Consider the following 14983-nt stretch of genomic DNA (forward strand, 5'->3'; position numbering starts at 1 on the left):
TAACTTTACTCATCTACACTCTCACTTCGCCATTTTCTCAACCATCAGGGCCCATATTCATAATCTCAGAATGGGAGTGCTGGTCCAGGATCAGGTCACCTCTGTCCATTCGTTATAATCTCAGCCGGGGAAAAAACAATGAATAAATCTGAGCGGCCCAGGTGTATAATTTTTCTTTATGAAGTCGTACCGCCCCCTACTGCACTGACCACCGCACTACACTAGATCCACTAGTGAAGTATTTTTGTATCCCAAATGGCGCCCTATTCCCTACATAGTGCACTACTTTTTTTTTTTACCAGAGTCCTACATAGGGAAATAGGGTGCCATTTGGAACGCAAGACGATTTGACTGGAATCGTCCCATGATGCGGTGAATGTGTCTTGTCTGTCAACCCCCAGGGTTGGATGGGAGTACGTCTGCTTCAGAGCGAGAGAGACTCATCAACCAGTTCAACGACCCAGAGAACACCTCCACGTGGGTCTTCCTCCTGTCAACGAGGTACTAGACTGTACACACACTGATACGCATAGAAGTGAAATGGCTGTGATCTGATGGCTTCTGCCCTTTCTAATATTTATATTTCTATGCTTTTATATTATTCAATCAAATACACAACAAAAGCTGTGTTAACACAGGCAGCCCAATTCTGATTATTTTTCCACTTATTGGTCTTTTGACCTATCAGATCAGCTCGTTTGCCTATAATTGGGCAAACGATCAGAATTGGGCTGCCTGTGTAAACAAAGACAAATTACACTCAATTAGACACACTCGCTCACACAGATATTTTTTCACACACACAATTGCATATATTCCCCCTTCCTTTTGCATAGAAGTCAACAGCTGAACAGGGAACTTGATCAGCTGTTCACTTAGGCATATACACACACACACACACACACACACACAGGGTAACACACACACTTGTGCATGTTGTTAATAAGCCTGTGTTGTGTGACTTGCAGGGCGGGCTGCTTGGGAGTGAACCTGATCGGGGCCAACCGGGTGGTGGTGTTTGATGCGTCGTGGAACCCGTGTCATGACGCCCAGGCTGTGTGTCGAGTGTACCGCTACGGCCAGAAGAAGCCCTGCCACATCTACCGCCTGGTCTGTGACTTCACCCTGGAGAAGAAGATTTACGACAGACAGGTCTCCAAGCAGGGCATGTCTGGTAAGAGGGGGAGGGTACAGTGATGCACGATATGACTGTGTGTGTGTGGAAATTGCTGGATTAATTTGAGATACTTCAATCAGAATGAATGGCAGCGTGTAGAAGTTGAATTATGAATGATAGCGTAGTACAAGCCAGGAGAGTCTAATTAAGTAATTGGGCCTGAGGAGGTGTGGTATATGGCGAATATATCATGGCTAAGGGCTGTTCTTTTGCAAGATGCAACGCGGAGTGCCTGGACACAGCCCTTAGTCGTGGTATATTGGCCATATATCACAAACCCACCGAAGAGCCTTATTGCTATTATAAACTGCTTACCAACATAATTAGAGCAGTAAAACGAAACGTTTTGTCATACCCGTGTTCTGATAAACCATGGCTTTCATCCAATCAGAATTCAGGGCTCAAACCACCCAGTTTATAGTTGGTCAGTAGCACACTGTGATTGGTTGTGTCTCAGTGGTCAATAACACACTGTGATTGGTTGTGTCCAGACCGCGTGGTGGATGACCTGAACCCGGTTCTGACGTTCACCCGCAAGGAGGTGGAGTCTCTGCTGCACTTTGCAGAGGAGGAGCCTGACTCGACCAAAGCCCCTCCCCAGCCCCACAAAGAGATGGAGACAGTCATCAGCCAAGCCTGCCAGCTCTACCCCCACCTCATCACTAAGGTACGCTCACACACTCACTCTCTCTCACAGATGCACACTGTCATGCATCACTGTACATCATTATTATGGTACACGTGCAATCGATCAACCCCGTTGATCTGTACCCCACCAGGAACCCTTCCACCATGAGTCTCTGCTGGTGGACCGGAAGGAGTCCAAGCTCACTAAAGCAGAGAAGAGAGCCGCTAAGAAGAGCTACGAGGACGAGAAGCGTGCCTCCGTGCCCTACTCTCGCCCCTCCTACGCCCACTACTACCCAACCAGTGACCAGACCCTCATCAACATCCCAGCCTTTAACCAGCGCAACTGGTGAGTGACAATCTCTCCATTCTCTTACCTGCGCTATCACAGCTCTAACAGACCAGTAACTACCAAAATAAAGGAAACCCCAACATAGTGTCTTAGTAGGGGATTGAGCCAGAACAGCTTCAATATTCCTTGGCATGGATTGTACTTGTGTATGGAACTGTATTGGAGGGAGGTGACACAATGTTTGCACAACAAATTCCATAATTTGGTGAAAAACGCTGTCTCTCTGCTCCAGAATCTCTCATATAGTTGGAAGTCAGAAGTTTACATTCAACTTACCAAAGTACATTTAAACTCAGTTTTTCACAATTTAAAGATTCCCTGTCTTAGGTCAGTGAGGATCGCCACTTTATTTTAAGAATGTAAAATGTCAGAATAATAAGTTATTTATTTCAGCTTTATTTCTTTCATCACATTCCCAATGGGTCAGAAGTTTACATACACTCTATTTCGTAGCATTGCCTTTTAAATTGTTTAATTAACTTGGGTCAAACGTTTCGGGTAGCCTTCCACAAGCTTCCCAGAATAAGTTGGGTGAATTTTGTCCCATTCCTCCTGACAGAGCTGGTGTAACTGAGTCAGGTTTGTAGGCCTCCTTGCTCGCACGCACTTTTTCAGTTCTGCCCACACATTTTCTATAGGGTTGAGGTCAGATCTTTGTGATGGCCACTCCAATACCTTGACTTTGTTGTCCTTAAAGTCCCAAAAAGTTGTAAACAAACCAATTTCTAATCATTTTTAACATTGCTTACCTAATTAAAGGGCCTGAGTCAAACATAATTCGTAGATGTAAACTGTAAATATTAAAATGTATTTTCTAATTTCTCATTACCCTAATGAATCTTGTTTTCTGTCATCTTCCGAATCTTTTTTGTCAAAATAACTAGGTTTTCTGTAGGGTGTTCGCCCATAATGATTTCATTCATCGTTTATGAATCGTATATGGTTTAAAAGTTAGACGGTTTACTCAGAGGATTAAGCATGATTAAAGTAAATAGAATGTCATTGTGGCCATGGTCAAAGAGTGGTCGCTGCTCAATAGAACACTGTCTCTGCTCCACGGTCAGAATGGCGGTAACTTCAAACGTCAAGTGACAAGCTAGCTAGTGGCTGCAGGATCGTGTGTGTGATAACATGGGCTTCTCGAAATGAAATCCACGGAAAACCAAACAAAATTCAGCCTGACTTTTTCCACATTTTGTTTATATTACATCCTTATTCTAAAATTAATTGAATAGTTTTTCCCCCTCGTTAATCTACACATAATAAGCAAAAAACAGGTTTTTAGAAATGTTTGCAAATGTAATATCACATTTACATAAGTATTCAGACCCTTTACTCAGCACCTTTTGGCAGCGATTGCAGCTTAGAGTCTTCTTGGGTATGACGCTACAAGCTTGGCACACGTGTATTTGGGGAGTTTCTCCCATTCTTCTCTGCAGATCCTCTCTGTCCGGTTGGATGAGGAGCGTCGCTGCATAGACATTTTCAGTACTCTCCAGATATGTTAGATCGGGTTCAAGTCCGAGCTCTGGCTGAGCCACCCAAAGACATTCTGAGACTTGTCCCGAAGCCACACCTGCATTGTCTTGGCTGTGTGCTTAGGGTTGTTGTCCTATTGGAAGGTGAACCTTTTCCCCAGTCTGAGGTCTTGATCGGAGCAGGTTTTCATCAAGGATCTCTCTGTACTTTGCTTCGTTCATCGATACTGACTAGTCTCCCATTCCCTGCCGCTGAAAAACATCCCCACAGCATGATGCTGCCACCACCATGATTCACTGTCGGGATGGTGCCAGGTTTCCTCCAGACGTGACACATGGCATTCAGGCCAAAGAGTTCAATCTTTGTTTCATCAGACCAGAGAGTCTTGTTTCTCATGGTCTGAGAGTCTTTAGGGGCCTTATGGCAAACTCCAAGCAGGCTGTCATGTGCCTTTTTACTGAGGAGTGGCTTACGTCTGGTCACTACCATAAAAGCCTGATTGGTGGAGTGCTGCAGAGATGGTTGTCCTTCTGGAAGGTTCTCTCTTCTCCACAGAGGAACTCTGGAGCTCTGTCAGAATGTCCATCGGGTTCTTGGTCGCCTCCCTGACCAAGGCCCTGCTCCCCCGATTCTTCAGTTTGGCCGGGCAGCCAGCTCTAGGAAGAGCCGTGGTGGTTCCAAACTTCTTCCATTTAAGAATGATGGAGGCCACTATGTTCTTGGGGACTTTTCAATGCTGCAGAAATGTTTTGGTACCTTTCCCCAGATCTGTGCCTCGACACAATCCTGTCTTGGAGCTCTATGGCGGTTCCTTAGACCTCGTGGCTTTGTTTTTGATCTGACATGCACTGTCAACTGTGGGACCTGATATAGACAGGTGTGTGCCGGTCAATTGAATTTACCACAGGTAGACTCCAATCAAGTTGTAGAAACATCTCAAGGATGATCAATGGAAACAGGACGCACCTGAGCTCAATTTCGAGTGTCTTAGCAAAGGGTCATGGTAACTCATCTAGATGATGCATCATGGGTGAATAAAATTCTATTTTAAAACTTAGTTTTTACAGGAACTTGATAAAGTGTTACGGTAATGAGACATGTCCACAGACACTTTATGTAATAAATATTATAGTCAAATGTAAACTTCAGCTAGTTTACCATTGTTATGAATTATGGAAATACTACAGCAACATTGTGTTTTATAACAAGTTTGTTTTTTCTAAAAAAAAATACATTTGTATAAAATGACCTGAGAATTTAATCCGGGCGCATTTCGGTAATGAGAATAAGGGTGAACATTTACAAAATTCTAAAGAAAATGTATTAAAAATAAGACACTGACATAAACTATGCATCTTACTCTTCAGAACGATAGTATGTTTTTGCAGGTGCATCATGGTTTTGTAACTATTTTCTACAGACATGGTTAAAACTTGTTTCATGAGATTCACCCTTCTCGCCTCCAAATTCAACCATGCCATCTGAACCACATCAGACTGTGTATGATCCTCATCCTTGTGTGTTTTGAATCCACTAGGCGTCCCATAGCTCGGGGTGATGAGAAGCCCGTGGCCAGCGTCCGGCCCGTCCAGTCCACCCCCATTCCCATGATGCCCCGCATGGCGGGCATGGGCTTGGCGGGCTCCAGCTCCGGGGTCGGCTTCCCCGTCAACTACCTGCAGAAGGCTGGCGTCTACGTCCAGAGGATCGTCACTACCACTGGTACAATACATTTTCCCGCGGGGACATTAAAGTTTGAATTTAACAGAATTGGTGTTGATAAACACTGATATGCTTGCCATGGTCCTGTTCATTAGGGCACACCGCAGCGAAACGGTTTGCGACGTAAAATGGAAATGAGCTTTTCTTATTGGATTACGTTTAGATGGTACCTCCCCTTTTCAGAGCACTTTCTTACATGTTGTGCCTACTGAACACGACCCAAGGGTAGGTTTAAGAGTTGAAGGAATAACTGAAACGCTGTGGGGCTGCATTAGGATAGACCCTATAACACCGGTCTATGTCCCAAATAACACCCTATTCCCTATATAGTTCACTACTTTTGACCAGCATAGGGAATAGGGTGCCATTTGTCATGCAGCTATGTTAAGTTGTCATGCAGCTATGTTCAATTTTAGAAGGTTAGAATAATTTCAGTTAAAAAAAAGACAAATACAGTATGTATCTTACTCCTTGTTTTTGACCTCTCAGATATAGTGATCCCAGGAGCCAACAGCACCACTGATGTCCAGGCCCGTATCGGTGCAGGAGAGAGTATCCACATGATCAAAGGGTCAAAAGGTAACAAGAACACAGCCTACAGTGCCTTCAGAAATTATTCATACCCCTTGACTTATTCCACATTTTGTTACAGCCTGAATTCAAAATTGATTTGATTTTTCTCACCCATCAGCACACAATACCCAATAATGACAAAGTGAAAACATGCTTTTAGAAATGTTAGCACATTTTATTGAAAATGAAATATCACATTTACAAATGTTTACACCCCTGAGTCAATACTTTGTTGAAGCAGCTTCAGTGGCGACTACGAGGCCCTTCTTGCCCGGTTGCTCAGGTTGGTCGAACTGCCAGCTCCAGGCAGAGTCTGGGTTTTTCCATGTTTTTTCCATTTGCCAATGGAGACCTCTGTGCTCTTGGAAACTTTCAACACTCTAGAAATTGTTTTATACTCTTCCCTAGATATATGCCTCATCACAATTCTATCTCGGAGGTCTACTTACAGTTCCTTGGACTTCGTGTTATAGTTTCTGCTCTGACATGCACTGTCAACTGTGGGGAACTGTTTCTTTCTAAGTCATGTCCAAACAATTGAATTGGCCACAGGTGGACTCCAATCAAGTTGTATTGACATCTCAAGGATGATCAAAGGAAATTGGATGCATCTGTGCTCAATTTTGTATATCATAGCAAAGGGTGTGAATACTTAAGTAAATTAGGTATTTCTGTATTTCATTTTCAATAAATTTGCTACAATTAAAAAAATGTAAAAAACATGTTTTGACTTTGTCATTATGGGGTATTGTGTGTACATGGGTAAGATGTTGTTTTTTTTAAATATAATCCATATTGAATTCAGGCTGTAACACAACAAAATGTGGAATATGTCAAGGGGTATGAATACTTGTTGAAGGCACTATATACCGTGCATTTGGAAAGTATTCAGACCCCTTCTTTTTTCCACATTTTGTTACATTGCGGCCTTAATCTAAAATGTATTAAATACATTTTTTCCCTCATCAATCTACACATAATACCCCATAATGATAAAGGGAAAACAGGTTTTTCGAAATGTATGCAAATGTATAAAAAAACATACCTTATTTACATAAGTATTCAGACCCTTTGCTGTGAGACTCCAAATTGAGGTCAGGTGCATCCTGTTTCCATTGATCATCTTTGATATGTTTCTACAACTTAATTGGAGTCCACGTGTGGTAAATTAAATTGATTGATTTGGAAAGGCACACACCTGTCTATATAAGGTCCCGGAGTTGACAGTGCATGTCAGAGCAAAAACCAAGCCATGAGGTCGAAGGAATTGTCTGTAGTGCTCCGAGACAGGATTGTGGCAAGGCACAGATCTGGGGAGGGTACCAAAACATGTCTGCAGCATTGAAAGGTCCCCAAGAACACAGTGGTCTCCATCATATTTAAATGGAAGAAGTTTGGACCCACCTAGACTCATCCTAAAGATGGCCCCCTGGCCAAACTGAACAATCGGGGGAGCAGGGCCTTGGTCAAGGAGGTGACCAAGAACCCGATGGTCACTCTGACAGAGCTCCAGAGTTCCTATGTGGAGATGGGGGAACCTTCTAGAAGGACAACCATCTCTGCAGCACTTCACCAATCAGGCCTTTATGGTAGTGGCCAGACAGAAGCCACTCCTCAGTAAAAGGCACATCATCCCTACGGTGAAGCATGGTGGTGGCAGCATCGTGCTGTGGGGATGTTTTTCAGCGGCAGGGACACTAGTCAAGAGCGAGGTAAAGATGAACGGAGCAAAGTACAGGGAGATCCTTGATGAAAACCTGCTCCAGAGCGCTCAGGACCTCAGACTGGGGAGAAGGTTCACCTTCCAACAGGACAACGACCCTCAGCACATAGCCAAGACAACGCAGGAGTGGCTTCTGGACAAGTCTCTGAATATTCTTGAGTGGCCAAGCCAGATCCCGGACTTAAACCAGATCGATCAAACATCTCTGGAGAGACCGGAAAATATCTGTGCAGCAATGCTCCCCATCCAAACTGGCAGACCTTGAGAGGATCTGCAGAGAAAAATGGGAGAAACTCCCCAATTACAGGTGTGCCAAGCTTGTAGCATCATACCCAAGAAGACTCGAGGCTGTAATCGTTGCCAAAGGTGCTTCAACAAAATACTGGTCTGAATACTTATGTAATGTGATATTTCTGTTTTTTTTTTTTTTACTATAAATTTGCAAACCTTTCTTAACCTGATTTTGCTTTGTCAATATGGGGTTTGTGTGTAGTTTGATGAGGGGGGGGGGGGGGGATCATGTTAATGTATGGCTGTGACGTAACACAATGTTGAGTAAAGTGGTTTGAATACTTTCCGAATGCACTGTAGAAGCTGTGGCCCCACATCTACCTGCATGTCGTCAAATTATTTCTCTACATACTCTAATCCAAATACTGTACACACCTTAGCGAGTGGTTATCAACAGCCACATGGGCACCTGAATTCCCCAAGTTATCTCATTTAGATAAAGGGCTCGGTACATTAACCTAAGCATCAAAACTGACTGGTGCTTCCTTGCAGCCTTAGTTTTGTCTGAATACCTTTTATACTTTTATTAGCTGTTGTCATGAGAGGAGAGCTTGCAAGTAAGCATTTAATTGCACTGTGTTCACTTTGTCATATGCACAGGATACAGCAAAGTTTGATTTGATTTGCTATCATCCAGTAACTGCAGTCTTCCTCACAGGTACCTATATCAAGACCAATGATGGCAGGATTTTTGCCATCCGCTCAGGGAAGCTCAGCAGAGCAGTGCAGGGAGGAACTGCTACCAACAGAGGTGCACTATAAGTTCAATTACATTACATTTGATAAGGAATCCATTTGACAGGATATGATAGATTGACTTGGTGTACAGACTACAGAGAGAACCAAAGTGGACCTAGTACCGAGCCCTGGGGGTCACAAGTAGTGAGACCTCATCAAGATGCACACTTAAGGGAATCTAGTTGAAGCACTGTTTGAAAAATGAATAGTTACTCTCCATTTTGACCCTCTATTTTCCTCAGGTTCCAAGGTTTCCCTTCTTCACGCCATCGGTAACGGCTGTTCGTCTCCCGCGGAGCGCCAACGGCTGACCCCCGACAGCGCCTTGTGGCCCTCCACCCCCGAGAGCCCCGAGATCCTACGAGAGCTCAGCCGCTACGCCGTCACCGCGGATACCGTCACCGTGGGCAATGAGCTGCCGTCACCATCGGACACGTTTACAGGGGACAGAGGGGGAGGGGGAAGAACGCAGCAGCACAATCAGACCACAGAATCGGACCACAGCCGGCAGTTCAGAGATGACATCGGAATGAGCATCGGCGAGGCTCTGCAACGCTCCAAACGCAAGATGGCCGAGAGCCGTGGACACAAGCAGGCGGGGGGCAAACGCAGTTCGACAGCAGCCGGTTTCCCCGGCCTCTCCCTGGGCAGTGGCGGCCTCAGCTTCCCCCCCCTGAACCAGGCCTTGGAGGGACACATGAGCCACCCGCTACTGATGGGAGGCAATTCCTCATCCCCCTTTCTCCAGTCAGCAGGACAGACTCTGGGAGACCTGCAGGCCATGTTCCCCTTGGCAGGGGCGGACCTCCTCAACCACGCTTCCTCAGCCACAGGAAGCAATGGACACCTCCCCTCCTCCTCTACCACCACCTCCTCCTCCACCAACACCATGCCTGTGTCCTCTGCCTCCACCACCCTGCCCCCCTACCTGATGAATCCCAGTGTGGCTGACCTTCTGTCCCCAGGCTTCCCTCTGAACTACAGTCAGTCCCTGCTGCCTGATCCCAGGATGTACCCCAACACCCTGGGAGGAGGCCCAGCCAGCTCTGGAGGAAGCTCCAGCTTCCTCTCCCACTACTCCTCTTCCCCCTCCAGCCTCCTGGGTGCAGCCCTGAGCCGGCCTGACACCCATCACATGGCCACGGACAACGGCGGCAGCAGCTCGGACGATGACGTCATCGAGGTAACAGGACAATGAGCCAGCATTCGTTAACCCTGAAGGGATAGTTGCAAAAACAAACAACTCCCCACCCTAACCTGGCTAACCCTCTTAGCCCCCCTCACACACACACACACACACAGACTCCTATGAGCGGGCGAGTGAGAGGGAACGAGGCGTACCTCAATGTGCTTACCAAGACAAAGTAACAAAATCCTTATGCTGAATATCTTCCTGAAGAGACTGAAGATTTGCCCAAGCCCCTGAGGTTGGTGAGGCTGAGCACCAGAGACCATGGACGGGAATGGATGGACTTCTTGTTGTAGGGGACCAGTTGGTTGAACTTGGGGCTTCCAAGCACTGCCTCTCCTGCTATGTCTTCTAGCATGGCCGTGCAGTTATTTTACCCCCATGACGATTACTGAGGCCTGTCAGGACACTATCTCCTCGGAGCTCACATCAGATGGTACTATGTGATCGTCTGTTGGACCGTTTGCATTCAAAATAAATACAAAAAATGTGATTTTAGAGCCGTTAGCTGTTTGATAGACATTGTAGCAAACCCAGTTGGAAAGGACTAGAAGACAATATACACTCCCCTACAAATTTATTTGGACAATGAAGATAACATTTTTACATTTGCCTCTATACTCCAGCATTTTGAATTTGAGATCAAGTTTTTCATGAGGCAACAGTACAAAATATCACCTTTTATTTTAGTGTATTTTCATACATACAGTGCCTTCAGAAAGTATTCACACCTCTTGACTTATTACAGCCTGAATTCAAAATAGATTGATTATTTTCTTGAAAACATGTTTTTAGAAATGTATTGAAAATGAAATAGAGACATCTCATTTACATAAGTATTCACACCCCTGAATCAATACTTTGTAGTAGCACCTTAGACCCACAGATGTAATCACTGCCTTTCTGGGTAAGTCTGTAAGAGCTTTCCAAACCTGGATTGTGCAACATTTGGCCATTATTCTTTTAAAAATTCAAAAGCTCTGCCAAATTTTGTTCATCATTCAAGTAGATGTAAGTCAAAACTAACTTGGCCACACAGGAACATTCACGGTCTTTTAGGAAAGCAACTTGTGTTGATTTAGCACTGTTTTGCAGGTTATTGTCTAGCTGAAAGGTGGCTTCATCTCCCAGTGTCTGGTGGAAAGCAGACTGAACCAGGTTTTTCTCTAGGATTTTACATGTGCTTAGCTTCATTCTGTTTATTTTTTATCCTGAAAAACTCCCCAGTCTTTATCGATTAAAAGCATACCCGTAACATTTGGTACTCAGTCATTTGTTGTATTGGATTTGCCTATACAATACACTGTATATTCAGGACAAGAGGTTCATTGCTTTGCCACATTCTTTGCAAAATGACTTTCGTGCTTTGTTGCAAACAAAATGCATGTTGTAGAATATATTTTTTTCTGTACAGGCTTTTTTCTTTTCCCGCGGTCAATTATGTTAGTATTGTGGAGTAACTACAATGTTGTTGATCCATCCGCAGTTCTCTTATCACAGCCATTAAACTCTGTAACGGTTTTAAAGTTACTATTGCCCTCATGGTAAAATCCCTGAGCGGTTTCCTTCCTTTCCGGCAACTGAGTTAGGAAGGACACCTGTATATTTGTCGTGACTGGGTGTATTGATACGCCGCTAGGGATATTCAATGTGTACTTTTTTTTTTTTTTACAAAGGGGTTGAATACGTATTGACTTAAGACATTTAAACTTTTCCTTTTGAATTCATTTGTAAACATTTTGAAAAACATATTTCCACTTCGACATTGTAGGGTATTGTGTGTAGGCCAGTGAAAAAAAAATCTAAAAGTAATTCATTTTAAATTCAGGCAGGCTGTAACAACAAAATGTAGAAAAAGTCAAGGGGAGTGAATATTTTCTGACGGCAATGTATCTGTTTTACCATTTAGAAATGAAAGCACTATGTGTCTAGTCCCCCCATTTGAATACGTAATATTTTTCTTTTTACATAAGTATTTTGACATTTACTTAGTGTATTAAAGTAGTCAAAGGTTTCTCCGTGGTTGGTCAGTACCTTTCTCGGTCTGTGATGTCATGTCAAAATCATTGTGAGTGGAATGGATCGGGCCTCAAGGTTCTGTTTCTCCACTGGAATAAAGTCTGCAATTGGACATGGAATAAGCCTACTGGAGTTATTCTAGAACTCTCTCTTTTTTGTGGAGTTTGTTTACTCTCTACTCCCTATTTCACCATACACTCCTCACAACCTCCACTCTACCCACCCACTACTGCTTACTTCCTTGTCCTCTTCCTTACAGCCTGTTTCAAGTTGATCATGTTTTTTTCCACCTCACTTCGGAACCTCAACCTTTTTCTAATTGGCCATGTCTTGTGTCTATCATGATTTAGCCAATCATCCCAGTCCTTTTAATAGGGAACACTATTTCCTTGGAGAAGGAATCCCCATACTCCCTCCCAATCAAAATAGTTTCACTGTGCTTATTATTTCTTAGTGTTATCATGAAGAGAACATGGTCTGTATGTTGTTTAAGTAACAATGTTATTTTATAACATCTTGATAATATTAGCTTGCCTTGACTAGTTTGTCATTTATCTCATTGTATGAATTTACCAAAAGTCTTTATTTATAACGATGGATATGAATTCATCTGCTGTATTATTTGTATTATATGTAAAACTTTTTTTCCCCTCTCTTTTTGTCCACGTTGATCTTTTTGTCCAGTGTCTGTGGAAGAGCAGAGCAGTGGCACAGACTGACTGTGAGAGATCGGGAGGGACAGTCCACCCCCATGTATCCAGCATATGACAACTGTGCTACTTCGTTAATGTTATTTTAACATAATAAAACACACTTCTCCTGCGTTGTTACTTCATTTCATTATTACACTGACATTATTATTTTTTATGGGCTTTGTATGTTCTATGCACAGATGTTTTTTGAAGTTACAGTGCATTTGAAAACTTTCAAACAAGTTGACTTTTTCCACATTTTATGTTACAGCCTTATTCTAAAATGGATTAAATAGATTTTTCTAATTAATATACACACAATACCCCATAATGACAAAGCAAAAACGTTTATTTTTTTGCAAATGTATAAAAAAAATAAACTGATCACATTTACAGAAGTATTCAGACCCTTTACTCAGTACTTTGTTGAAGCACCTTTGGCAGTGGTTACAGCCTTGAGTCTTCTTGTGTATGATGCTACAAGCTTGGCACACCTGTAATTGGGGAGTTTCTCCCATTTTTCTCTGCAGATCCTCTCAAGGTCTGTCAGTTTGGATGGGGAGCATCGCTGCACAGCTATTTTCAGGTCTCTCCAGAGATGTTCAATCGGGTTCAAGTCCGGGCTCTGGCTGAACCACTCAAGGGCATTCAGAGACTTGTTCAGAAGCCACTCTTGCGTTGTCTTGGCTGTGTGCTTAGGGTCATTGTCCCGTTGGAAGGTGAACCTTCTCCCCAGTCTGAGGTCCTGAGCGCTCTGGAGCAGGTTTTCATCAAGGATCTCTCTGTACATTGCTCCGTTCATCTTTCCCTCGATCCTGACTAGTCTCCCAGTCCCTGTCACTGAAAAACATCCCCACAGCATGATGCTGCCACCACCATGCTTCATCGTAGGGATGATGGTGCCAGGTTTACTCCAGACGTGAAGCTTGGCATTCAGGCCAAAGAGTTCAATCTTGGTTTCATCAGACCAGAGAATCTTGTTTCTCATGGTCTGAGTCCTTTAGGTGCCTTTTGGCAAATTCCAAGCGGGTTGTCATGTGCCTTTTACTGAGGAGTGGCTTCCATCTGGCACTCTACCATAAAGGCCTGATTGGTGGAGTGCTGCAGAAATGGTTGTCCTTCTGGAAGGTTCTCTCATCTCCACAGAGGAACTCTGGAGCTCTGTCAGAGTGACCATGGCTCAGTTTAGCTGGGCGCCCAGCTCTAAGAAGAGTCTTGGTGGTTCCAAACTTCTTCCATTTAAGGATGGAGGCCACTGTGTTCTTGGGACCTTCAATGCTGCAGAATGTTTTTTGATACCCTTTCCCAGATCTGTGCCTTGACACAATCCTGTCTCGGGGCTCTATAGACAATTCCTTTTACCTAATGACTTAGTTTTTGCTCTGAAATGCACTGTCAACTGTGGGACCTTATATTGACAGGCGTGTGTGCATTTCAAAATCATGTCCAATCAATTGATTTAACCACATCTCAAGGATGATGAGTGGAAACAGGACGCACCTGGGCGCCAACCTAATTGATTGGATTGAATGTCAAATCTCATAGCAAAGGGTCTGAATACTTACGTAAATAAGGTATTTGTTTTAATTTTTTATAAATTTGCAAAAATGTCAAACCTGTTTTCGCTTTGTCATCATGGGTTATTGTGTGCAGATTGAGGATGTTTTATTTGATCAATTTTAGAATAAAGCTGTCACGTAAAAAAATGTGGAAAAAGTCAAGGGGTCTGAATACTTTCCGAATGCACTGTATATGCACATGGAAACATACCAATATGCAAAATGTATTTTTTTTATTGAAATTACATCAAAATATAAATTTGACAAAACATGTCAACAATAATCAGTAATAATCTACAGTATATTCCAAGAATTATGTTCAACTCGACCTTCAATTGCACTCTTGCAGCCGGGAATCTATGAAACACCCATGTGAGGATAATGCATTTGAATATGATGCGGTTATGATGAAACTGCGTATGTCCTTTCAGTAAGACAATTGGGGGTAATGGAGTTAAATAATGTATGGGAAAGCAAACACTACACTGTTTTTTTGACACTTCATTGCAGTTATTCTACCACATCATTAAATATGACATCTTTGGCTGGAATTTCACACCTTAGTGTAAACTAATACACAAATGTATCACCTTATAAAAACAAACCAATCACAAAAAATGTGCATTGGTCCATTCAAGCCTAAAGGCAAATAAAATCAAGCAGCATCAGTGGCCTCTAGTTGTTTTCCATGGTTAACAACCAATATTTGTACTTCCTTGGACACATAACAGGCTTTCTTGGCTCTCGGATACAAAATACTACTTTACTATATACTACTAAATACTCCAAAAGACTGAGACATGTTATCACATTTTTTTTTTTAGAGAGCCAAGCTATGCTCA

At 43.2% G+C, this 14983-nt stretch overlaps 1 protein-coding gene across 2 annotated transcripts in view; it reads left to right on the forward strand.

Moving 5' to 3' along the window:
* The window catches only part of rad54l2 (RAD54 like 2), a 35832-nt gene extending 23120 nt beyond the window's left edge, over positions 1–12712 (forward strand). Inside the window, exons 15-22 of one of the 2 annotated variants that reach the window (XM_029682396.2) lie at positions 402–501; positions 969–1174; positions 1669–1844; positions 1957–2153; positions 5173–5357; positions 5847–5936; positions 8603–8695; positions 8925–12712. In XM_029682396.2, the coding sequence (XP_029538256.1) occupies positions 402–501; positions 969–1174; positions 1669–1844; positions 1957–2153; positions 5173–5357; positions 5847–5936; positions 8603–8695; positions 8925–9880 (2003 nt within the window). In that variant the 3' untranslated portion in view covers positions 9881–12712. The remainder of the gene's footprint in view (positions 1–401; positions 502–968; positions 1175–1668; positions 1845–1956; positions 2154–5172; positions 5358–5846; positions 5937–8602; positions 8696–8924) is intronic. The other variant, XM_029682397.2, reaches the window with a different exon arrangement.
* Positions 12713–14983: the final 2271 nt, after the last annotated feature.

The sequence above is a fragment of the Oncorhynchus nerka genome, linkage group LG15 (genome assembly GCF_034236695.1).
Source record: "Oncorhynchus nerka isolate Pitt River linkage group LG15, Oner_Uvic_2.0, whole genome shotgun sequence".
NCBI lineage: Eukaryota > Metazoa > Chordata > Actinopteri > Salmoniformes > Salmonidae > Oncorhynchus > Oncorhynchus nerka.